This window comes from Nyctereutes procyonoides, unplaced genomic scaffold (assembly GCF_905146905.1).
Source record: "Nyctereutes procyonoides isolate TBG_1078 unplaced genomic scaffold, NYPRO_anot_genome, whole genome shotgun sequence".
NCBI lineage: Eukaryota > Metazoa > Chordata > Mammalia > Carnivora > Canidae > Nyctereutes > Nyctereutes procyonoides.
The window spans coordinates 5,583,942-5,609,849 of record NW_026575128.1 but is presented as its reverse complement, the minus strand read 5'-3'; the positions used below and the strand labels follow the sequence as shown (position 1 = coordinate 5,609,849).

Here is a 25,908-nt window from a genome sequence, read left to right as displayed (position 1 = left end):
TTAGGCCATTAGAGAAAGAGGCGTGATGATGGCCTCTCCCGGGGGGGCTGGGTGGCGGGCGGCACCGGCCAGCTGGCAGCCACCGGCGTCCGGAGAGGACGATTTCATCCCTCACATCCTTCCCTTTGGTCTCTCTCTGTGCGGGAGGAGGGAGCCAAGGGGGCTTGGTGGGAGGGAGCCTTTCAAAGAAGACTCAGGAGGGAAAAAAAAAAAAGGCCCAAACACAAGTCCTTGAATCTCCAATTGCCTCTCCAAAGAAGTCTCTCTTCACACCTTGTTAGGATGTAGAGGACAAAGAAGGAGGGCGGGGGCTGGGGCTGGAGCCTGGAAGCAGGAGGCAGAGGGCCAGGGGTCCAGGAGCCACCGACTGGGGCAGGGGCACAGGACACACGTCCAGGGGGCCGGGGATGTGCCTGACACACACAACACCGGGTGGTCAGAGCTCCAATGCCAGTTGCGTCCCTTACTGCTTGGGTGGCCTTGCGGGGCACGGGGCCTTTGCGAGGCTTAGGTGTCTCCCATTCGTGGCGGTGACGGGGCAGGGGGTGGATGGCGCTGAGAGAATTAGGTCATGAACAGGGCTGTGAGGCACAGAGCTCGGCGCTTGGCAAGCAGCAGGCGCCCAGTAAACATGGAGCTACACCTGACCCTGGTGACCACCTCCGACCGGGCACCAGCAGGCTCGTGCTACGTCTAGTTCGTGCGGACGACCGAGTGTGCGAGGCGGCTGCCAGCATGTGTTATGGACAGGGATGCGTGTGTTTATATGGCACTGTTCCTCCCACTCTGTGGACACGGTCTGTTTTCCAAGTTTCCATCCTGTCACCGGACTGTCCGATGCACGGAAGTCTGTCGTCCTGGGCGCCTGGCCCAGGTGGTGAAGCTCTGGGCAGTGACCTAACCTCTCCAAGCCTGCTCGAGGGGCCTGGGACACTCCTGCTGCCTCCTGGATGCAGACCGGGGTAAGGCCTGGGGATGCAAGCTTGGGGTGGGGTGGGGCGGGGAGGAGGGGCAACAGAATGTTCTGGGGGTCTGAGCCTCAGGAGGGTAGAGAGGGGTAGGAACAGCAGTGGCCCGAACCTGGGCCTTCTGTGCTAAGGCTCCGGATGTGGTGACCAGCATGACTTCCCTGAAACCCCAACCTTGGGCCAGAGCCCTGGGCCGACATCGCCCTTACCTGGCAATGACAAAGAGGACACAGCTGACCCCCAGGTAGGCGAGCAGCACATACATCCAGATGTCTGGGGACAGGGGGTTGAGGAAGGAGAAGACACTGGGGTTGGTGCCGTTGGGCTTTCGATACAGGATGCTCACACCGAGCGTCATGAAGGGCTTGGAGAAGTCGATGGCCTTCTCGCGGACGTGGGTGATGGTCAGGGGGGCCACGGCCAGATCTGCCTTCTGCAACGAGAGGGAGACACACACCCAGACGTGAGTAAAGCCTCAGACGAGCAGGGGACAGACACCTCTTCCTGGAGGAGGGGAGGGCAGGGGGTCAAGGGGAGTCTGTCTCCAGAACCTTGGGGTCACTCGACCGTTCTTCAGTGTTGACAGACCCCCTCCTGTGCCAGGCCGGGCCCGGCGTGCCGAGAAGGCAGTGGTGACTTAGACCGAACCCCTGTTCCCCAGGAGCTCGCGGTATCAACGTGCAGCGGAGGGAACCCCATGAAACCTGCACCCATATGGTTCGCTCCCCAAATGGCGCTTTGTCAAATACACACAGTTCAGCAAACCTACACACACTTAGAAACAGCTCCTGCTCTTTACTGGCGACTTTTCAGACATCGCGAAGAGGACGCGGAGTCCGGAACAAACCTTCCTTGAATCTGCTTTCCTGTCCTGTCCGCTTCTCGACTGCTTTTCTCTCTTCTGGATATTTTATGCACCCTCAAAGCATCAAAATCCAATTGGGCCCATATAATACCCTCGTTAGAGGGAGAGGGGAGCCCAGAGCCCCCTTCGGTTGGTCGGGTGAGGGGAGGGAAGAGGGCAAAGGCGGTTTGGAGTGTTCCCACTGGCCAACTTGAGCTCATCACAATGTTAAGGAGGGTAATAATTAAAGGTCCATCTCTTTGGTCTGAGATTTTCTGATTAAAGGGATTTCCTATAATCCCTCATTCCATCTTCCCAGCCTCCTCCCCGCGGCTCTCCTCCTACAAAGGCCCCATTTAACTGCTTCCTGTTCCCCACATGCCCTTTCCCGCCTCCATGCTTTGCACACACCGTGCCCTGCAGAGAACACCCTCTCCCTGCAGTCTCTAACCACCACCCCTATTTCCGCGCATATGCCGCCTCCAATGCCAAACACCCATGAAGCTTGCTCACCCCCACGGTAAGGTCCTAACCCGCTCAGTTCCAATGCAGGATGCGTGGCCATGGGACTCTCTGTCTTATCTGCCTATTTACCTGTGACCCCAGCGCAGCTGGGCCGTAGCTGGGGCCTTGCTTTGCTTGTCCGTTCCCAAGCCCATCTCAGCCCTGTAGTATTGTTGACGGTGTTCCCCCTGGGAGGGCTCCTGTGGATAGTGACCTATCACAGCGTGAACCAGGTTATCACTTCCCTGTCTTAGGAGAGGGCAGGACGGAGAGGTCAGGTCCTAAAGAACAGCACGAAAGACCCTTTGGCCAAGGGTGGGCAGCTGCTTCCGACACCCCTTTCTAAGGCCTCCAGGCAGCCACCCAATGGCTTGGTCCAATTTGCTTCATTCATTCATTCATTCACTCACTCATTCATTCATTTTATGAGCTCCGCTAAGCACGAGAGATTCAGAGCTGAGCCAAAAGGACGTGGTTCCTGCCTTGGGGCTCACAGCCTAGTGGGGGACACAGACATCCATCAAACTGTTTACTAAATGGTAGCTGTTAACACCATCTCTCATTTCACCAATCCTAGCATAGGAACCAGCCGCCAAACTGAAGTCAGTCTTCCAGGAAGGGAAGCCTGACCTGGGTAGACTCTGCAGCTTCCCCAGGCTGGGGGCAGCGGGAGTGGAGGGCGGCCTTGCTGGCAGACACGAAACCACGACACTGCAACCTCCGTGTTTTTCCTTATAAGGGCAGCCCCCACATCTGACGACTGACATGCAGAGCCCAAGGGTCCAGTGACCCTTAGAACCTGGGACACCAGGGAAGAGGAGCCTGTTATAAAGGATGTGTCAGAGTGGGATCGTCCTTTGGTAAATTTTGGAATGTGTGAGTTGGAACTTGCCTTGCTTTGAAGGCAGACGAAGAAGAAGTGCACAGCTGCCGCCCCCCGGCCCCCCGGAGCCCTCAGGGTGTATACAAGGAAGAGAACGATCAGGGAAGGTACAGAGTGAGAGACCCAGCTCCTGCTCTTACGGAGCTTCCGGTCGAGTGAGCAACCAAGGGGGGATGTTGACAGGACTCAGTAGGGTGGGGACAAGGATGTGATATCCTGGAAGGTTCCTTTTATTCCCGAGTTTAGGATCCTCTATAATGTTGGCACAAGGCGGGGTGTAGTGGGCTTTAGATTCTAGAACTCAGCCTCCCCTGGCCCTGGCCCTTCAAAGCACATTGTTTGGGAGGCTGTGCTCTGACTCTAAAGTCATCATCGCTGAACATTTGGAGCTGGTCTCTGGGAACAGCTTCTGGGGCTTGGCCTGGGTTCTCGGGAAGGATCTCAAAGTCAACGGTGCCAGTCTTCCTCTGGCTTTGATGGCAAGTTGGACGAAAGTACTAGTGACCGAGGATCAGGGTGTCTGCCGCCATGCAGGTTCCACGAGAAGGGGTCCGGGACTGGCAAGGAGGCCAACTCTAGGGCTGTGGGCACCTGCTTCTTCCCCAGCGCCATCCTGGAACCTTCCTAGGATCCGCCCGCCAGCTTCCCGCTGCTCTCGGGCTCTCAGAAGTCGGGAGGTGGGTGTCTACACACATTCTGTGCCTACAGCAGCCAGTCAGCTGGTCAGCCTGCTCTCCTTCACGGGGAGTTTTGATGCGTGTTCTCCCTCGGGCTTCAGGAAGCCTGGCGTTCTCCACTTTGATTTTGGTTTAGGCAAGAAACACTACATTTCACCGTTGGTTACGATTTCTCTGAAAAAGGCATTATTTCGTCCGGCTTCCCTTGCAAGAGTGGAACAGATGTGAAGCCTCTGCTGTGTCAGTTCATTACTCGGAATGAAAGGCCCAACGTTGGCAGGCTCTTCCCACTTGTGCAAGATTTCTTTGAGGGTGATTCATAAAATCATAGGCTGTCAGAGCTGGACCAGAGACCTTCAGGAACGTCTATTCCAACCCTCCATTCTTATGGAGGGAAACTGAGGCTCCGTGAAGGTCCAAGGCCTTTGCTCTCATGTTCACGGTGCTCACAGCCTTGAACAAACCAAACCTCTGACTCGTCCAACACATTCATTGATCTCACCGGTGATTTGTTGGCCCTGTCTGCCTCAGGACCTTTCCCTACTTTTGTCTAAACCTCTCAACTGGGCAAGACAACCCTTCCAGGACATTACTTGAACCCCATAAGCCGCTTTCCACCTCCCAAGAGTCTGTCAGGACCCACCTGGCTCCAGCCTCTCCCACTCTGCTCCATGGGGCCACTTGGCGCCCTTTGCTCCCCCACATCTCCAGCAAGCAGAGCTGAAGGCAGGATTGGCTAAACCACCTGCAGCTCCCTCTTCTGGCCCAGAGCATCCCGCCACCTCGGCTGCTGGCTGGACACTAGCCTTGTCCCAGAAAGTGAAACCGGGGAAACCCCCTCCAGATTCCAAGAACAGACTTAACAACCATGGTCCCACTTCTTGTAACTCATCGCTGATCAGCCTTCTCCTCCGCCAGGGGTCCTCCAGGGGGGAAAAGCTCAGCCCCCTGAGCCTCAGGGGGGTTGCTACCTGGGTCTGGTGACCCTCCTGGCACCTGCCTACTTGCATTCTCAGGTAAGGTCTCCACCAGATCCCCTGTCTCTGTGCTCTGCCTCTTGGTTGGGATCCCCTGGGTGGGGTGGGGGGAGGGGGATCTTGCTGCTCAGACTGTGACCTGCTACGGTTAAAATAGTAAGAACCACTGTCATTCACAGATGGATCCTATACCCCAGGCATTGCTAAGCATGCCATACAGGATCCTCCCAGCAGCCTCACGTGGCGGTAAATGTCCTAGCACATTCTAGATGAGGGTGCTGTGGCTCAGTCAGGCTATGAGGTTTGTTCAAGCTCTCCTTGTCTGGGTGACCAGTGGCGTCGGTGGTACAGTAGTGAGTGAGCAGAGCTGCCTTCCAAGCTGGTGAATGGCTGGGCCGGTACCTGGACCCGGTTCGCTGCGACCTCAAACCCCCATGTTTTACTACACTATGACGCAAACCACATGTAGGGGGGTTGAATTGTGCGCCCCCTCCAAATATGTTCAAGTCCTAATCCCTAGCATCCGTGAATATGAGCTTGGAAATAGGCCCTTCCGCCCCCACTTCCCAATAAAATAGTCTTTTATTATTGCCACTGGGATTAAACAGCATCGGCGAGATTGCCGGGGGAGTATCGGGGGCTGTGTGCAAAAGGGGGGGCACAGTGTGTATCTTCTGTGGGCATGTTTACTTCCCCCAGGATCGGGCTCTCTCTGGCCCCTGCTGAGTGTCCCTGAATCCATAACTGGGTCCAGCAGCCGCTGCTGGGCATGTAGCACCAGGGGTCTGTGTGCATCTGGTCTCTACCTCGCAGGTGTTCCTTTGCGTGTCCCCAGCAACACTCCCCATGTGGTTTCAAATTCTCACAACACTCCCGCCTGCCTCTCCAACAGCCAAAATTAAAAAAAAAAAAAGATATTGATAATACCAAGTGCTGACAAGGATGCGGAGCAACCGGGCCTCTCCTAGCTTGTTGGTGGGAACGTAAAATGGTGCGGCCACTCCGGTCGCCGGTTATGAGAAAAGACTATAACTCCGGAATGGCTGCATGGAAGAGATGCGTAGGGCAAGGTATGTGGGAAGGGGCACGAAGCTCCCGCGTCCTCCCTCTTTCTCTCGGGGCACGCCACTCTCCCCACATCTCCATGGGTTCACCAACCTGGACGCTCCGGAAATAGGGTCTATGCAGAAGTAAAGAAGTCAAGAAGGGAGTCACACTGCATGAGGGTGAGCTCTACACCCCAGGCCTGGCGTCCTTGCAAGTGGGGAAGAGGACACACAAGGACAAGGACACATAGGCCCCGTGACACTGGGGGCAGATTGCAGAGCGATGCAGGGTCAGGCCAAGAAACACCACGGATGCCCCCCGCAGTGGAAACCGGGTGAGGGGGCGTGATGTGATGAGCACTGGTTGTGACATGCGGCCGATACATCACTGCACGCTACCTCTGAAGCTAAGTGTGTACTTGATATTGGCTAATTGAGCTTGAAGGGGGAAAAAAAAATAAGGACCAATTCTTCCAACACCTTGACTGCTGATGTCCGGCCTGCAGAACTGAGAGAGAATAAATCTGTTGTTTTAAGCCACTTAGTGTGTGGCCGTCGGCCGCGGCAGCCCTGGGTCCCTCGTACACCGGCCACTTAGATCCTGAGCAGGATGCACAAGCCTCCTCCCACCTCCCCGTTCACAAGAGCAGGCCCTACGGCTGGGCCCGCGCTGCCCTGGCCCGAACGTGGGCTTCATTGCTGGAGACATGAACCCCACTCCGGCTGCCGACCACGGCCACCACGGGGTCTCCCCATTGTACGCTTCGCATGGCCTGGTCCGACTTCTGAGCCCTACGGCTGCAGGGACATGCAGACTCGCCCCCACTTCCCTCCAGATCCTTCTGCTCCTGCTTCCTCGGCCCCTTAAGAAAACCAGTCTCACTCCTGCCACGCACGCGGGACTTCTCCCCAGGGCTCTGTGTGCTGCCTCCCTGCCCACGTACGTGGTGGTAGCCACGGGCTTCGCCCTCCGGTCTTTCCTCAAAGTTGCGTCGCTCCAGCTAGGATGGGTCCATTCTCAACCCTGCTGACTGTACATCGAGACCCGCCTTGGCCCCGAGGATAAGGCGTTCTCATCAGGGGTTCCGTAAGCCTTTCGACGATCTAAGAGAACTTTCTGCAGCGCCAGGGAAGCTCTGCATCTGCGTCCTCCAGCCCAGGAACCGCTAGCCCTACGCAGCTTGGGTAACTGAGGAGCTGAGTCCATACTTGGATTAATTTTGAACTAAAGAATTTTAAAAGTCGTCTTTAAGTTCAGAGGTAAATCACCCCCCATGGCTGGTGGCTACGGAGCTGGAAAGGGCACATGGGCCCTGCCCGCCTCTCCAGCCTTTCCTTACCACCTGTCCCCTTACATGTGTTCTACTAGCTTCTTTTGGAGCCCCTCACCTCAGGACCTTTGCACGTGTGCATTCCTCTACCTGGAGCTTCCGAACTTCTTCCTCCACAAACTCTTTGTCTAGCTAATGGCTACTTGGGGTCACAGCGCAGTTACACCCACAAACAAAATCCTCCGATGGTGATGTCTGGTTTCTCTAGTGATTCTTCTCACGGCACAAGTATTTTCACGCCTAGTGTTGACCACAGCTGGGTTTTAGAGAGGCTTGCTGGTGTCTCCCCCACTGGGCCATCAACTCCCAGGAGCAGGGCCTGAGGCTATGTCTTTCCACCCCTGTGCGCCGCACGCTTGGCCCAGAGCCCGGCCCAGCGCCCACCGTCCGAAGACTCTGGGACTGAGCGAGCCGGCGTGTGCGGGAGAGACACGAGCAAGCACATCCGCAGAGCCAGCTGGCTGAGCACCTGCCGCTTCGTAAGGGCTCAAAGCAAGTCCCAGGGGGTGTCTGCTGATGACCCCCCAGACTCCAAGCTTAAGGAACCCCAGCGCTGCTTTGAGAGCCGCTGGACACGAACCTGACCACCAACAGCCCCAACAACCCACACACCAGAACTCAGGGGAGAGAGCCCTGGAAAATTCTTGAGTTGTCTACGGATGGGTCAAGTCCCAGCACCTGTAGTCTCCACAGGCTGGCTTCCTGAGCCGTGGCGGCCTCACTGCCCGCCTGGGCGAGCTGCTGTGCCCACAGCCCCTCGTGCTGCTCCTCAGGGCCCTTATCACAACAACTTACTTGTAAGTCACCGTTTAACCTCTGGCTCATCTGCTGGTGTGTAAGCTCCAGGAGGGCAGGGGCCAAACTGGATCACACACGGGTGTATCCCTGGGGTCAGCACAAAGCCTGGCCTGAAGGAGCTCAGTAAAGTTCTTTTGCAAGACTGACCTACAAAATGCCCATAACGGTCCTAACCAACCTTTACCACAGCCTAAGAAGGCGGGGGGGGGGGGGTGCTGAGCTCTGCCTCAGTTTCCCTGCTTGGCACCCCCATTCTCCCTGAAGCCACCTGACCCATGCTGGTCTGCCCGGGTCCTGCGCCCTGCCTGTCTCTCTCACCCTCCTCCTTCCAGTTAGGACCCTGCTCCCGGGACCCTGGCCCCAGAGGGCCCCTTACTTCTGGCCTTTCCACTGAAAGCCCTCACCTGTCCCCATGACCCTCCTCAGGTAGGTCCCAGCAATGTCTTCAGCTCCACATCCTTCCCCGGTCATTGCCCTGGGCTGCCTGGCCACCCTGGGGAGGGTCACCTGTCTCCCCCACCCCCAGCCTGGCCTGCTCCACCTAGGACTCTGTTCCACCCCCAGGTGAGCTCCCAGCAGGCCTAGCTTGCAAGCAGCCCGTCCCGGGCTCGGGGAGGGGGCCTGAGGGGGGGCTGGGGCATGGCCTCCCCTGGCCGGGTAAACAGGGGTCAGGTCCAATGCATCCAGGTCTGCTCCCTGGTTGAGAGAAAATGGGACTCGGTGGGGTGACGGCGGTAATGTCTGAGACCAGATCTTCCCCTCACACCTGCCCTCCTACCTGGAGGCTGGGAGACATCGTCCCAAGCCTGTGTCCTCCTTCACTCACCCGACACATGTGCCACCTTCATTGCACGCCCGGAAGCCACAAATGACCCGGGCCTCCTCCCTGGATTTCTCTGCATGCTGCCGGCCAAGGGACAGGGAAGGTGTTTCAGAACTGCCCCCACCTGTCCCAAGTCTTTAGCAACTTCCTCCAGGTCCCAGGCAGGGCGCAGCTTGGGGGGGGCGCCCCCCACTCCGGGACACGTGATGGGGGATGCCCCCCTCCACTCCCACCTCTGAAGGAGACCCCCTTCCCACACCTCGTGTCACCAGCAGGCAGGCAGGGGTCCACCCAGGGCCCAGCACGGCAGGGTCCTGCCAACCCTGCAGGCCCCCTGCCGAGGGTGGAGACGTGGGCATCCTGGGTGCCCCCCCCAAGCAGGTACCCCGTCTGCACCCCGGGTAGCTCCTCCTCATTCTTCGGTGTCAGTTGGAGTCCCTTAGGCAGAGAAGCCCAAGTCCTTGCTCCTTGTCCTACACCTCCCAAGACCCCTCCACCCCGCGGTGGCACCGCCTGCAGTTGCAGAACAATGCAGCCTGGCTGATTCACTGTTCCCATGGGGGGGGGTGGCGAGGGCCGCGGACGTCTGTCTTGGCTGCTCCTATTGCTCCGGTCACAGGGTCTGGCACCTGCTGGGTGCCTGGTTCGGTCCTCTGCCCTCAAGCCCCAGCCCAGGCGCTCTGGTTCTGTCCAGCCCCCCACAGGCACCTCACCTCCTACCCGCCCTGCCCCTGCGGGTCCTGTGGCAGGGTCCCCCCCACCGACTCCCATGCCTGCTGCGCCCAACCCAGAAACGCATGCACGTCAGGAGGAGCCCGTGGGCAAACCTGCCCCCCTCTTCTCCCCAAGACACACTCTGTCAGTCTTCTCTAGGGTGTCGACTCAGGTTCCGGTGACACTTGGTACCGACAGGCTCAACTGTGAGTCCTCGTATTGACTTTGGTGCTCCTGCTCCATGTCCCTGCCCCTCACGTGCTCCCTGGTGCCGCACCCCCGAATGAGCTGGCGCCCCAAAGCCTCCACCTTGAGCCCTGCCATCCAGGAGCCAGGCTGAGACGGCGTTCCCTCAAATCCGTGGGAGGGACAAAGGAGCTGGTGACCCTCGGCAGGGGGTTGGACAGAGCCCACCCATTGTTCCCTCTCAACGCCCTTTCCCTCCGAGCCCCCTTCACCCTGGAAGCTCCCCTGTACCTGTGCCTTGACCGCTCTTGCACCGGCCTGTCTGCACCCCGACCTCCAGCCGGGCTTCTCCCCAGGTCTTCCCCAGGTTGCTCTGCTGGCTGAGTCCGGGCCCCTAGAGTCCTTCGGTGAACCTCACCCCGGCCTGCTCCCCTGCCTGTTCTCAGGCAGAGCTGGAGCTTCCCCAGAGCTCCTCCGTCATTGCCCTGGCCACCCGGCTGCCCTAACAACAGCCCACCTTTGCACCCCATCAGGAAATCCCCTGCCCTCAGCTGCCCCGTCCCATCCAGGACTCCACCTGCCACTGGTGAGCTCCCAGCGTGCCTTGCTTCAAAGTGCACTGCCTGAAGGTGGTTTGGCTGCACAAACGGGGGCCTGGGGTTCCCCCCCGCCCACCAGCCATGGGGGCCAAGACTAAGATCCAGTTACTGAACGGTGGGGGACATGGTGGGTGATGGGTCACGGCCTTGACACCTGGCCCTCCGATTGCACAGGATGGGCAGCTCCATTGTTAGGACCCCACTGCCATGTCTCCGGGGAAGGTGTGTGGGTCCACGTGCTCGCTAATGCGCCCTCGTTCGTCACCACCTGCTCGGCGTGCCCAGCCCAGGTGCTCAGGCGGCAGCCAGGAGCATGCATCGGGGCCTCGCTGTCTGGAAGAAGGGTCAGGCGGGGGAGGTGGGCACTTGGCGCCGAGCCATCCCCTCTGCCCGGCACTCAGCCCTACAGGGAGGCAGACGGGGTGTCCGGGCAGCGCTGCTTCCACCCGTGACCACCCCAGTGTCCATCTTGTTCCATCCCCCATCTTGGTGGATCTTGGTCGGGCCCCATCCACGAGCGAGGGAAACCCCCGACCTGCTCTAGTGAGAGGTGACGACTGAGAGACAAGAGAACTGATGGCTTCCTGTGGCCAGGAGGGCATTTCTCCACTCCCTGCGGGCCAGCCTCCTGCGTCGTCTCTGCCTAACCCACCCGCTCTGACTGCCGGGCTCAGGACAGCAGCCAGGACAGGATCCCTGGGTCCCTGAGAATGAAGCTGGCGGGAAGCCAGGCCAGGAGCACTCGGGAGGCCCACGTGGGGGCTGCCCCTGCCCGCGTGCCAACGCGTGGATGCTGTTCATTCCTCTCCGTAGACCTTCCTGCCTGCCACTTGTCACCCTCTGCCCGTGTCTTTCCAGTGGCCTCTCCTGTCACCCACGCTCTCCTGGTTCTCCTCCTTCCTCTCTGGCCTTGGCAGGCATCTTGTGGACTCCTCCTTGCCCTCTCTCCTTACACGCCCGTGTCGTTCGCATCCTACCCAGGCTCCCATCTCTCCCTCTGCCCGCAATCTCTCCCCCTGGATGTCTCCCGAGGTCCCCCCCCACCCCAAGGTTGTGCTGAGGACTCCCAAATCCTGACCTCCTGCCCCGCTCCCTCCTCTGACTGCTCAGCCGTATGGCCAGCCGCCTACTGGCACCTCAACCCCAGCATGCTCTCCGTACCCCCCCTCCATCCTCTACGTGGCCAGGAGGCCCTTTATTTGGGGATGACACTGTCCTCTTCCCAGCTCTGGAATTTCACCCCTTGTCCTTGTGCAAAAATCCTCCCTTTCCCTCACCTCCTTCATCCAACCAATCACGAATCTTTTCAACTCTACCTTCCGGTCTCCTTGCAGAGCTATCTGGGCCCTCCTTCCCCACCGTGGCCCTCCCTTCTTGCCTCCACCATGTTCTCCTTCACCCAGGTCCCAGCGATGGCCTCCAGGCTGGCTCCCGTTTAGCCCAGCAGCTCCGTGACTTCCCTCCAGGCCCATTCTCATGTCACCCCCTCGCCCCACATCCTCTAGCTGTGCCCTGCAGCTCTCACACTGAGGACCAAATGCCCGTGTGCAGCACCCAAGGCTCTTCAAGAACGTCTCTTGCCCCCATCTGGAGCAGTAGCCTTTCTTCCTGGGTTCAGACTCTCCACTCTCTGAAATCGCTGCCTCCCCTCAGCACCCCGATCCCCGAGCATGGTGCTGGGGACCGTGTGTCAGGACAGAAGCTTTGGATGGCAGGTGTCAGGAAAGGCCAATGCCCCAAGTGACGCAGAAGGGGCGATGCCTTGGTGTGTGCCTCTGTTCTCCATGAGTCTGAACAGTGTCAGTTGGTTTCCCGGGGCTCCTATTTGTATTCAGAGGGGCCAGGCTTAGATCCCGGGTCACTATGTCCCGCCTGCCCCCCGGGATGACCACGGCTGAGGGGCTGGCTCCGCCACCGCCATGGTGTTCATCCTCCAGGAGGAACAGCTCCCAGGTGCTGCCCATTTACCAGGCGCCAGGCGCTCTGCTAAGCATCTCTGTGCCGCAGCTCATTAAATCGTCCTACAAACCCTGGGAAGAGGGCTTTTTTATGACTCCCATTTCGTAGATGTGGAAAGGGAGGCCAGAAAGGTTGAGTATGTGCTAGACCCGGATTGTGAAGTCATCCCTGTTGGATTCCAGAGTCATTAAAACACCTGCGAGTAATTTAAGGCTTGGGTGTGAGTGAGACCTTGGAGAGAGGGGGAAATGGGAGAGAGCAGGCAGTAAAAGTGGAGAGAGTGGCAGTCTGGGAGAGCTGGGGTGACGGATGGAGAAATCACTGCTCCGTCCAGGTGCGTCTGTTGCATCAGCGGGAGGGGGGCACCCTGCACACGCCCCATCCTCCTCCATGACCCTGGCTCCCTGGAAGGCCGTGTGGCACGGGTCGGAGGTGAGCGGACTCTCTGGTCCTGCTGGTCAGAGGCTCCGCCCGGGGCCTCCGAATGGGCCTCGCGGGTCAGATTCCTGCAAAGGCAGGCATTCATCACTTTTACGTCTGCGTTCAGATCCCTAATAAGGAAGTAATAATATTGCCAAGCCTCTACCACGCTATCTATGAGCTAGCGAGAAGACTAATTATCTGACGACACTAATAAATGGTTATGATGTTATTAAAAATGGCACCAAGCTAGGATTAATAGGCTCATCAATTGCAGGGAATCGGGTTTAACAAGGTCCCCTGCATGTCCCGTCAGGGCCCGCGCCTTGATGGATACGGTGCCGCACGGAGCCCGCGGACGAGGCCGCCCCCCTCTTTTCCCCGGCTGAGGGTCAGCTTAGAGAGGTCGGGCCGCTGCTGGGGTTTTCTGATCCACCCCCTTTGCGAATTGCTCTTCAAAGCTCCCAACGCCGGAGAGGCTGTGCCCGACAAGACTGGCACCAGCCGGCTCGCTTCCACAGGTGGCCTCGGCGCTCCACGTGACCCCCTCCGCCTCCCCAGCCTGGCAGCCTCTGCAAATGACAGGCTCGGGCACCCACTGGGGCCCCACATTCCAGATCCCAGGCAGAAAGCGGGAGTAGGGGAGCTGATAAATGGAGATGCCTCTGGGGCCTGCTCACTAATTTCCATAATAATTATAGTTATTACTAATAATGGTGACAACACCACTCCCTTCCGTTTAGACTGGATTCCACAATCTGGGAGCGCTTCCCCACCAGCTGCCTCCTCCCGGCCCCAAACCACGCTGGGAACAAGGCCGGGCAGGTATTCTCGCCCTGGAGTTAGAAACTGGAGCTCAGAGACATAAAAAGGATTTCCTGAAGCCCCCACCCGGGCCTCCTCGAAAGAACAGCCTTATGACAAAAATAAAAACAAGAAGAGCAGGTAACGACATGGTGCAGACTGCGTAATGCGCGTGTGTGACCTCACAACCCCCGGGGCTCGTTCTATGACTGCCATTCCCGTTGTACAGAGAGGGAAACTGAGACCCACAGAGGCCAGGAAACGTGTCCGGGGGTGCACGGCGAGTGAGCAGCCCAGTGGGAACCAAGCCCAGCCCCCAGGTCCTGCTGGCCACCGCGAGCCTCTCCCACCAGCCTCCCACGCGGGCCCGAGTTCCCGGGGCCTAGGAAATGAAGGCTCTGCTTGAGCCTTCCGGCCACTCTGAGCTCCAGCTCCGAGGCTCCAAAGCGGGGAGGGCAGGAGGGTGAGCAGGACGCCCACCCAGAGACGCAGGGCGGTAGCCATCCCTCTCCCCAGCCCCCGGCTGGATCCGTGCAAAGATCCACCCTGCATGAGCCTACCTCTGCCCTGGCTCCGGGGTTGGAGGACAGGGCTTCCGAAGGCAGAGAGCCTCCAAAGGCTCCTCCACTTGGAAGCCCGGCTCCATCACCTACGAGCCGTGGGGCCTCACCTCTCCCTGCCTCAACCCCGTCTGTAAAATGGGTGCATCGCGAGGCTGTTGGGGGGATAACTGAGAGGGGGAGAACAGAGCGGTCTGGCAGGGATCAGGCCCTCTCTCACCTTCCTTAGCAGGTCTTCCCTAACAGATGCCTCTGGAAGGCCGAGGGCCCTGGGCTGGAAGGCAGGACACGTTTATCGTGGGACAGACAGGCCTGTGCTCCTCCTTTCATCCCCGCGACAACCGTGGGAGCTTTGCTGGTTGTCACTTACTCCTGTGTTAGACGTGGGGAAATGGGGTCTCGGGGAGGTTGATGATGAGCGTGCGCCGTGGCACACCTGTCAGGTGCTGAAGTGGGGCCTGGGCTGTAGCTCTGTGGGACTGCCGCCTGGCCTCCTAACTTCCGGCATCTGACAGGTCTGGGTAGTACAGCGGGCTGCGCCCCGCACTTCGCACTTCCAACCAAGAAGGAGGGATTAACGCCAGGCCACAGATGGGGAAACCACTCAGAGAGGCCCCCGACGGCCCCGACCGCACAGCTGGGGAGGGAGGGCCCCGCGCTCAAACCCGGGGCTGTGGCCACCCCACACGGTGGCCTATGTCTTCCTCCTGGGGTCCCACACACCCCAGGCCCCTCCCACGAGCTGCTCCTTCTTCCCAAAGCCCAGCCTGTCTGCTTCCCCGGGCTGAGCAAGCCCCACCCTGGCCCAGTAAGTCCCTTCATGCAGCCCTCAGCTGCCTGCACCCCCTGTCTCCCCATCACACCCAACGTTACTCAAGGCAGCGACGGATCCAGCTCTGTGCCCAGGGTTTGTGACGTGTTTTGCGCTGGCATCTTGCCCACATGGCTGGGGCATCCTTTGGAGTCTCCTCAAGGAGCAGGAGGCAGGGACAGGCTGAGGAACCCCTGCAGGGTGAGCTCACCAAAGACACCAGTGCGAAAGGCGCAGTCAGATGGGGCCGTGCGCGTGTGCTGGGGTGCAAGGCCATGTCTGGGAGTGGGGAGCACGAGCAAGGCAGGCCCAAGGGAGCTGGGTCCTTCCCAAGTCACCACCTCTGTCTCCGTCTCCCCTGCCCCCAAGGCCCCCACCTGCCAGGATGCCCCCTACCCCCGACGTGCCGTGCCGGGGCTTGGCCAAGCCTCCCGGGGGGGGGGGGCCGGGTGAGGGGTTGGGCAGCTCCCCCGTGCTCCCTTCCCACTTACATGGTCGATGAGCTCCTTGATCATGCCGTTCCACTGGCCCTTGTCGTCCTGCGCCCCGTACTTGCCGTCCTCCACCAGCCGGATCTCGTAGGAGAAGCCCAGGATGTGGGCCAGCTCCTTCAGCAGGTCGATGCAGTAACCCTCAAAGCGGTCATTCCCAAACAGCGTCCTGTCGGACTTCCGGAACATGACAAAGGGCTCCTCCTGCGGGGACAGATGAGAGGGGCTGATGAGAGGGGAGAGGGGCTGACGACGGCTGAGCGGCTGGGCAGAGAGCCTGGGCTGGAACCTCTGCTCCTCTGTCTAGGAAACCTCTGGGTGGCTTCGAAGGGTGGTGTCGAGTCAGGCCAATGCCGGGCCACCCCAGCGGCCACCGGCTAGGGGGCCCCAGCCCTGAGCGGGGCTCGATAGGTATTGGCTGATTACCTGTCCCATGGTCCCGGAACTAGTAAGTGGTGGACCAGGCATTCGAACTCAAGACCATCGGATGTGAATCCTGTGCTCCCTGCCCCACCATCAACGCAAGGCCCGAGGTTCTCAAAGTGTGGTCCCGGCCAGCAGCGCCAGCGGAACCAGGGGCACCCAGGAACATATGAGAAACGTTCGCTCTCTAGCCCCTCCCAAACCACTGGGCCAGAAACCCTGGGAGGAAGCCCTCCAGGGGAGGGGCGCCTGGTGGCTCAGTCGGTGAGCATCCGACGCTTGATTTTGGCTCAGGTCAGGATCTCAGGGTTGCAGGCTCGAGTCCCTCTGTTGGGCTCTGCACTCAGAGCTTGGGCTTCTCCCTCTCCCTCCCTTTGCCCCTCCCCTCGCTCATGCTCACTCTCTCTCTCTCTCTCTCTCTCTCAAATGAACAAATATATCTTAAAAATAAAAAAATTTAAAAAAAAAACAGCCCTCCAGGGGATTCTGATGTCTGCTCACGTGTGGGAACCCGGCTGCACAAGACCCTCCGTCCAGGGTCCTCCCGGACGCCTCCCTGACGGCTTCCCACATCCCCTGCTATCTCTCTCTCCCTCCGGGGATCTCAGCCCCCAGCGTGAGGATCAGTGAACACTGACAACCACGAGAGCCCGCATTTGCGTGCGGACACACCGGCCCTGTCACGCTGCCCAGCCGGGAGTGCTCCCAGACACACACGCAGCATAGCCTGGTTAAACCCCGACTTCACTGTGTCGGGGGGGTGGGGACCCATAACCCCACCTTACAGCTGCAGAGAGTGACCCCAGGAGGACGAGCAACTGGCGTGAGCTCACCCTGTGGGCAAGGAGAGGATCTGAACTCGGGCTGGTGTCGGCCCAGAGTGCAAGCGCTTAACCACCTCACTGAGCCCGAGCCCCCGAGCCCCAGGGTGCCTCTCCCTGGTGGGTGCAAGGGTCCTCGGCAGGTGGCTCAGGGTGGCAGGGGGCAAAGCACAGGGCCCGCTGGCCCATGTCAGGGCTCCTCCCTGCCAGGCAGTGCAGAGCCAGCAAGGGGCTGGGAAGAGCCACAAGTCCGACTGATTTCTCATTTGGAAGCAAGCCCCTGGTCACCCTGGGGAGAACCGGGGGATGAGGCAGGACGGACCCGACAAGGGAGCCGTTGCCCTGGGGCCAGGCTAGGGCCTACGGAGTGAGCACCGAGGGCTCTGACGTCCCAAAATCCAGGTCCGTGGCCCGGCCCTGAAGTCCAGATCAGCACACACGTCTGTGTTTCCACGGGCCCCATGCCCCCAGCTTCACCGACAAGTCCCCGTCCCCAAGCTGCACTGGACGAGCCACCCCTGAGCCAACTCGGCATTTCCTGAGCTCCTACTATTCGCCAGACACGGATCTGGGCACTCTCACAGGCTGCTTGATTCAGGCCTCACAGGCTTGCAAGACGGGGGGCGTTACTCCCGTAGCATAGACGAGGAAACACGCTCAGAGAGGGTCAGTAAGTGGCTCCGGGTCACACAGGAGTTGCACTGCAGTCTGATGGAGTCCCGCTGCATGCACTTCTTCCCACCTGTAGCCCCTTGGCCTCTTCCTGGGCCCTAACCTTCCCCAAAGCCATCTGGGCATCGTCCCCCCCACCCCTCACCTATCTGAAGGCCTCGGGGGCTGAGCAGTAGCTGACTGAGCGTGTGTGCACTGGGAATCCCTTGTGCACATGCCCGCGGGAAGGGCACACGTCATCACTCCGTCAACCAGCTCGGCCCTGCCTTTGACGCCATGGCCCCCGGGGATGGAGTGAGCCATGGGAGGCCCCGGAGAACAGCCCCACTGGGGCTTCTCGGGTGCAAACCCACCAGCAGCCTCCTGCCGGGCTCGCGCTGCGGCAGGTGGGCTCAATTCTCTGGCCCCCGTACCCCCTGGTACTGCTACCTTCCAAAATCCCATCCCACCGCGGGGCTCGTTTACTCTCGATTTTCAACACTCCTTTGGGATGCTTCAGGGCCACGCTGGGGTCTCCTGCCTCCCCAGGGATCCCGAGAAAACCACTTCTCGGTCTAAATGGGTGAGACACGGGGTCCTCGGCCCGACTCCGCGCCGAATCTCCGTACCTCCCACCCCCACCCGCAACTGCGCAGGCGACTCACAAGTTTGGTGAGAAGAGCCCAGGTGGGGCTGGGGCAGGTGCTGGGGGCACAGTGAGCAGGGACTGGGGGCCGGAGCTTCAGTCCCAACCCCTCCTTCCGGTTGCACGTTCTTGTGCAGTGAACAAAATGCACCACCGTACCTGGAGGCCCGATGTTAGCTCGAGGAAAGAATCGGAGAGAAGGTACTGTCTCTCCTGGGGGAGTCACCAACCACGCACACAGGTCCCTGGGCACAACCTACCTCCTTCTGTAGGTAGACTGGGGGTAAGACTGGAACCCACCAGACGGGGTTTGTCGAGAGGAGGAAACGAGCCAATCTGTAAAAAGCGCTTACAACAGCGCCTGGCAAATGTCAGCTGCCAATACGGCTGATTGATTGATTTTTTTTATTAATATCATTGTCTTCTTTCTGCGTGCTGGGCAGCCTGAGACCGCAGGGCCCTTTCTGGCCTAGAGACCGTGCCCAAGGTCACCAAAGGTTAAAGACCAGAGCTGGGAAAACTGTTTCTCCGGAAAGGTCCCTGAGCCCTGAGCCGGCTCACTTTCTGACCCTCCCTCCGCGCCCCTCCCTGGGTCTATTCTCTAAAATTAGCACTTCATTTGTGAAGCCACCACAGCCCCAGAATCTATACATCTCCATATAAATACGCTGCCTTCGGAGCAGCTGTAAAATGCCATTAATTTCGGGAAGTGCTCTGCGGATGGCATACATATTTAACAGCCAAAGCCCAGAGCATTAAAATGGTGCTCGCCTTAGTAATGTGTCTCCAGACCTGCAACATTTCCTAGGGGGTAATTCTGAACTCCGCCAACTACTTATTCATGGACTATTTCACAATTTATTACTGGAAATGTCCAGACAGCCAATTCACAAGCTCTCTCGGCTGCTAATCGATTGCTCAGTGAAGGTGCCCTCAATTTCATAACTTTACGCTCTCCTATTGCTCTGGGAGCCGGGTAATATTTCTCTTCAACAAGTCACAGGAAACAGGGGTCCAGAAAAATAACCTTTTCCGACTTTTCGTTGCCAGGGCTCTTAGTTTTCCCCTCTGATCGCTTACACTGACGTGAGAGCCGGGCCTGGTGCTAAGCAAGCTTCTCCCGGCGGCAGGACCTGTGGAGTTGGAAGGGGTCTTGGGGGAACGAATCCAAGGGTGAGCTGCCCGAGACCTGCACCCCTGAGCTCCCTGGTGATGCAGGCCCTATCCACATGCATCCGTACAGGCGTGTGCCTGTGTACACGATGCCACCAACCCCGCCAGATCACGCTCTGGACGTTGTCTGCTGAGGCCTGCTTGGCCATGGAGGCCGAAGGCTCTGGACCCAAGGCCATGGTTTCTGCTGGTTAGTTCCGGGACAGAGCACTGGGAGTCCTGCCTCCCCCGCAAGTGGGGCCTAGACTGGTCCTGGCCCGGGATGGTCCTCCCAGCCCACGTCCTGGCCTTCTTTTGCTTTTCTGCCTCTCCTGTTTCCACAGGCTAGGTGTCCCTCCCACCTGGCCGTCGAGTCTCAGGTGGTCACATGTGCACAGGGGTCCCTCCTGCCTGGTGGTTGAGTCTCAGGTGGTCACAGTGTGCACGGGGGTCCCTCCTGCCTAGACATGGAGTCTCAGGTGGTCACATGTGCATAGGGGACCCGCCTGCCTGGTGGTTGAGTCTCAGGTGGTCACAGTGTACACAGGCGTCCTGCCTGCCTGGCCGTTGACTCTCAGGTGGTCACAGTGTGCACATGGCACACAGACACCCATCAGTGTGTACCCACACACCCATGTGTGGCTGGCCCAGGCCCGCACCCACACACGTACCCGCACACGTGTCATCACTGCTGCTTTCTTCAGCAGCCCAAAGAACTCTGAACCTTCAAAGGCAGGGCCCCCAGGAGCGAGCCAGGTGTGTTTTCTCGGTGTGTGAGCTGTGGTTGGAGTGGATGAATTTTTCATGAGGCCGTGGAAGAGCAGAACCAGAACAGAAGCTGGGGCCCAGAGAAGAAAGGGGGGCGGGAGAGGGGGGGCTTCCAGGCCCTCGACCCCAGACACGGGGAAGGCCACCTGCAGCTCTCAGGGGCCAGGGCTCTGTCCATCTGTGCATCCAGGCTAAGGGCACCCTTGGCTCCTAACTCCAGGGCTCAGGAAAGGGGAGGAGAGGAGGCAGGTTTAGGGCAGCCCATGGGGAGCGCGGGCCTCTGGCACGCCCAGATTCTGGGGAACAGGGTGAGCAGAAACCCCTCTCATTAGGGGTCCAGCCCTGTGCTCTGGGGGGGCAAAGCGGCTGGATGTTCCTGAACTCTGCTCTGGTACCTGCCGTCACTCAAAGTGCCGTTGCCCGGACAACACACTTGCAGGCAGGCCAGGCGCCTCAGCGCTCTGGGGGGGCGGAGGGAGGTGGAGGGGGGTCCCCGCTGGCCCTGCTTCCCTGCTGCCAAGCACAGGGCTGGATTTTCAGCCAGCACAGCTGGGGCTGGGCCTTCTCCACGACCGCCCCAAAGAGCCCCAGCCTGAGAGCACCCCTCAGGGCTCTGACACATGCACACCCCACGGAGACTTTCAGGGAATCTGGACCAGCTCTAGGTTTTCGTGAAGGAGGCCTGAGGCCAGTCCTGGCGTGGGGGTGGGCCTCTCACTCAGCAGACTCTGAGGGCATTTTCAGCTGGAAGGAGAGAGCTTCCGGGAGCCCCGTGCACAGGCCGTGTGTCACATCCCCTGTCCCCACCTCCGTCAGGGATCGTCCAGACGTTACCCTGGCCATTTCTCTTCCTCCAGGAAAGCTTCTCTCGCTGACCCACAGGGAGAAGCAGACCCTGCCCTCCAGGAGCTCTGGGCCGTGGGGATGCACGGAGCAATCAGGGGTCACCCTTAGTCTGACACTGCGGGATGGTGTGAAGACCGTTGGTGGGACATCTGCCTTGAGTGGGTCAGCAGCCCTGCCAGAGGTCGAGGCCGACGGGGGCTGGCAGGGAGGGTCGGGGGGCCCAGGAGTTCAGACTTTGGGCAAAGCAGACGACGAAGTGCTGGTTGGGTCTGGAGTCAGATATCTGAGCAGGAGACTGGAGCTCGGAGGGACTCAGGTGGCCAAGGTCACACCCCCAACAACTTGGGGGGCCAGTGAGGAAACAAAGAAGCGGTAGGGTCATTAGCAACAGCAGCAGCTATCACTTGGCCTGCACTCTGCGCCGTTTATGTTTATGAACCCCTCAGCCTCTCTCCTCTGAGAAGGAGATACGTTTACGAGCACCTCTTTTTAGGTGGGGAAACTGAGGCACGGAGCGGTTCGGCAATTTTCTGGGGGCCACACAGCTAGTTAGCAGCGAAGCCAGGGCTCAGACCCAAAGGTCTCTGCTCTCAACCTTCACATCCTGGTCGTCCCAAGCGGCTGCCGGGCTCGTGTCTGCCCGTACGAGGGGCAGCGGGTCTGCTGGGGGTGTGTGTGGGGCCGTGGCCCAAGAGGGGCTTGTCTGCTCCCTATCCCAGGGGGGGATGGGGTGGCCGGTGTCTGAGAGCTGGCGGGTGGGACTTGCAGCGAGGGACTGAGTGCATCAGGTCGGGGCCTTTGCAAGAAGCCGTGAGTGTTGATCCAGAAGCTTGGAGAAGGGGACATCTGCTGGATCCCACCTCTGCGGGTATAGACAACACCTGTGCGCCTTTGCAGAAGAGTCTTATGCCCTTGAAATCTGGCTGCTGCCATTTTAATAAAACGCGTGCCGGTGGTGTTTCCAGGAGTGTGACCCTGCATCCTTCCGGGGACCTCACCGCTCCCTCGAGGGCATTGTTTTGTGGCTGAATCATCGGGGCCCAGTCATCGCCCTTCCTCCTAATCTCCCCCTGCACACTAGCTTTGCACCTTTCTTAATCTTGTCTTGTGCAAAGTGTTTTATTTATATCTCACATTTTATGCAGCTCTGTTTTTTAATCTTTTACCACCTTTTTATTATTTCATTTTTATCCTTTTATATTTTAGCTTTGTCATACTTTTATCCTTTTGCTTTCCGACATTTCGTCTTTTTTTTTTTTTTACCTTGTCTAGCTGGAGCTGTTAATTATTTATTTTAATTTTTCGTCTTCCTTGATGGCTTCCCTTTTCATCTCGTACCTTATTTTTCATTTTTTTCTCGTTATTATTTTTCCTTTTCACCTTTTCATTTCGTTCCCTTTCAACTCTCTTCTCTTCTGTTTGCCATCCACATCAATGTCCCTTCAATTGCTCATCAGTCTTTAATTCCTTTGCTCTTTTTTGTCTCTTTTTAATCTTTCTAGTTTTTGTTTTGTTTTGTTTTTTTACACAATTGTTCCCCTGTTCCTAATGAAATCTTTTGACTTAATGGTCTTAGCAGTCTGATTTTTATATATATATTTTTTTAGTTCAAAAAAATTTGATCAATAAAGGCAGGCAGGCTATATGGTGATGGGGGAAATGCTTGGGGGAAGAGGGCTCATGCCCAAACCTGGGGGGGGCAGCAGGTGTCTCCCCAGCCCTCTCACCCTGGCTCTGTTACGAGTCCATGACCACTGTCAGGACTCCATCACCTTTGATGGGATCCTCTCAGTACTAACCCTGGAGACTGGGGGTGAGATCCACAGGCTACAAGTGCTCCCTAGAAGCTGCTACTACCCCTGGTATAGGCTGCTTCCCAGGAGAACGGGGTTTAACAACTACGTCCTTTCTTGTGCCAGTGTGTGCACCACTGGTCCACTAAGTCACACTAGAAGGAGAGCACAGGACCATCCCATGGGGCAACTGAGCTCCAGCACCACAGAAGGGCCGAGTGCCCAGTGCCCTGCCCTGCTCTCAGGTTCCATCCCAGGGCAGCCTTACTTTGTCCAAGCACTCCAAGTCGGGTTGAGCCCTCTGTTTTATACAAGATTTGTTTTATTCGTGTTGCATTTATTGTACTGTGTGTGCTTTATTATAAGGAGAAGATGACCAAATTGTCCTCAAAAGGTCTTTGATGAGAATCTGCTGGGCGGTCATCAGGCTGCCTCTGCCCAGGATGGCCCAGCTTGGGTCCCCAGGAAGAGTATGGGGTCTTTGGACACCCTGGAGGCCTTCTAGGAGGGCTGGTGTGTGGGGGAGAGCGCATAGCAATGGCCTTCTGTCCATCCTGAGCTCCAAGGAGCAGAGAGACCTACTCCTTGGGTCAGAAGAAGGAGGCCCTATTCAGTGCTGGGGCTTGGAGGGAGGGTGGCAGGTGGGGTGAGCACGGAGTAGAGCTCTCGGGATGGGACCCTATGGCCTGCGGCATGTGTGTGGGTTCCCGCACCGGCTGGACTTTCTGGGTGTGGCCACAGCACCCACCACAGCCCGGGGGGACCAGTGAGAAGGGCCTATGCCCTGGGGACTGAGGTGAAGAGGTGGGCCATTGAGTCCTGGTGCAGAGGGCAGGTTAACCTCCCTCCTTCAACCCCATGATGGTTCATACTTGGGCTCCGGGATGGGGGAGGTGGGGGTTGCAAACCCACAGGCCTCTGCGGATGGGCTTCCAAGCAGGTCTTGAGGACCAGCTCACTGTGGTTTGGGGAAGAGGTCACCAACAGCCACCCCCTGGGGTCTTTGGCCTGTGACCATGAACAGTTGCTGCGTTCCAATGACCGAGGGCTTGCTGAGGGATCCCCCGAGTTTCCACCCCCACCCCATCTTCCAGCCTCGCAGTAGCCCTGAGAGGTGCCCCATCTGTGCTGGGTGGGGTCCCTCCTGCCCATGCCCGGCCCACATAGTCTCTCCCACGGGGGCTGCAGGCTCTTACCAGCACGGTGGTGACGATGAGGGACCGGTTTGTCAGAGAGTCAGTGACATTAGGGCCTCGGCCTTTGGCGACCTCCGTGATGTTGAGTCCCTCCGCGGGACTCCACACACCGACCTGGATGGACAGACAGATGAAGAACAAGGGTGAACCCCCCGTCTTTCCGTCCTTCCTCCACACCAACAAGGCCATCGACTCGTTCTCCTTCCTGGGAGCACCGTCATCATGGCCAACGTGCTGCAGGCTGACCTTTCTGACAGCCCCGCCACCTTTCTTCATCTCGGAGGCGGCTCTCAAGGTGTCGAGTCTCCCAGGATGGCCACCACCCGCCTCGCTGGCCACCTCCGCACAACAGGCAGGGAACTTGCAGAGGAGGTGAGTGCAAAGACAGCCCAGGGACCTCAGCCCCACCAGGAGCAGAGCAGAAACACTAGGAAACCAAGGGTCTTGGGGCAGAGGCGATTTGGGCCTGCTGGGCCTCCCCCTTCCCGGGGAAGATGCCCATCACCCAGCTGCTCAGTCACTGGGTCCCGCTTGGTGCCTCCTCCCTGGGGCCACCCACCCTCCGCAGCAGAGGGCAGGGCCTGGAGAAGGCCACAATTGAACATTTGTGGGGAGTGCCTGGGTGGCTCAGTCATTGAGCATCTGCCTTCAGCTCAGGGCATGACCCCGGGGTCCCGGGATCGAGTCCTGCATTGGGATCTCCCCGTGGGGTGCCTGCTTCTCCCTCTGCCTCTCCCTCTGTGTCTCTCATGAATAAATAAATAAAGTCTTAAAAAATAATAAATTTGCAGAACGGGTTAACAGCTGATGAGGCGTGTTCACACGCAGGAAGGCAGGCTGGGCAGGAGCTGGTCTTTGTAGCTGTTTCGGGGGTGGCAGCCCAGAGCAGAGACCCTCACTGCAGGCCTGGTGGCCGCTGGGCTGGAAGGCAGGTAGCTTTGTGGTGGTGCTTCTAAAGTGGGCCGACGTGGCGGCCAAGGTGGCATCATCTGTGTCCTCCCAGTGCCCTTGCTGCTACCAGGCCCGAGGCTGGAAGAGGCCGGGGAAGACGGAGTTCACCAATCCTTCTAACCCCCTGGGCCCCACTCTGCCCTGCTCCACCCCCTCTCAGGTCCTCCCCCTCAAGGAAGGTGCTGGCAGGCCCATTCTGTCCTTGGCCAAGCTGGGGGGGGGGAGGCAGAGGGGCACTCAGGAAACTTAATCAATTAAACAGAGAGGCCGAGTGCAAACATCCCATTCAGAGAGCTGCGCGGAGCAGATAGCAGGGAGCCGTGTAATTATGCCTGGGTAATTCGGCCCTAATCCTCCCAGAGCCACCGGCGGGAGCTGGCGGGATCAGCTGCGACCCGGCTTAGCAAACAGAAGCCATGATACGAGAGGCAGGGTGGCTGTGTTTGGGCTTAGCACCCTCTCCAGGCAGGATTTCTATCTGTGCAGACCCCTCCCCAGAGCCCAGAGGAGAGACACGCAGGCCGCGTCAAAGAGGCTCTTGTCTCAAGTGGGCGGAGGGCACAAGGGTCCCTAGCAGCACACCTGTCCAGCGGTTCCTGAGCAGCTGGATCCCCGGCCCCAGCAAGCCTATGTGGACTTCCAAATGCATGGCCTGCTAGGCACCAGGTGCCCCGGGGGATGTGCGAACAATTAGGACCGAGGAGGAGGCCCCAGCCCTGCAGAGGCTGTAATGCCCCCCCGTGCCAGGTGGCTGAGAGCAGGAACCCCTGGAGGGCGCAGGTCAGCCTTCGTCCTGGTGCGGTGGGTGGGCTTTCCTTGGGTGTTAGCTACAGTCACTCTGTCCTGGGAAGAAGGATGCTGTGGAAGCTCAGATGGAGAGCGCTCACCCGAGCCTCTACCGACGTCTGCTGTGTGCATCCGAGTGGGCAGCTAACTGCCATCCTCAGAATTTTAGGTCATCCCCAGAGACGGACAGGTGAGAGTAAAAATGAGATACCACTCGAGCGAAAACCATTGCAGTCTCCCTGGAGGAGGAGGAAGGGCCCCCCAGCACTGCCGGGGTTTAAGCAGTGGCCGGGAGACTGCTCCATGAGGACTCGCAGTGTGAGCAGGCTGGGCCAACTGGTATCCTTGATCTTAGGAGCACAGGCCACAGCCTCTGTCCCTAGCAGACACATGTGGCAGAGGAAAGGCGGGGTTTCTCTGGCCACCCCTGTCTGGGGGTCCCCAGGAGCCTGAGGGAAACTCAGAAGAGAGAAAAGTCAA

The 25,908-nt window shown here is 58.9% G+C and overlaps 1 protein-coding gene across 2 annotated transcripts in view; it reads right to left on the bottom strand.

Moving 5' to 3' along the window:
* GRIK3 (glutamate ionotropic receptor kainate type subunit 3) overlaps positions 1-25,908 on the bottom strand; it is a 217,190-nt gene that overhangs the window by 22,666 nt on the left and 168,616 nt on the right. For both annotated transcript variants that reach the window (XM_055341917.1, XM_055341918.1), the window contains exons 9-11: positions 23,692-23,805; positions 15,396-15,599; positions 1,178-1,401 (exon numbers count right to left, since the gene is read on the bottom strand). In XM_055341917.1, the coding sequence (XP_055197892.1) occupies positions 1,178-1,401; positions 15,396-15,599; positions 23,692-23,805 (542 nt within the window). The remainder of the gene's footprint in view (positions 1-1,177; positions 1,402-15,395; positions 15,600-23,691; positions 23,806-25,908) is intronic.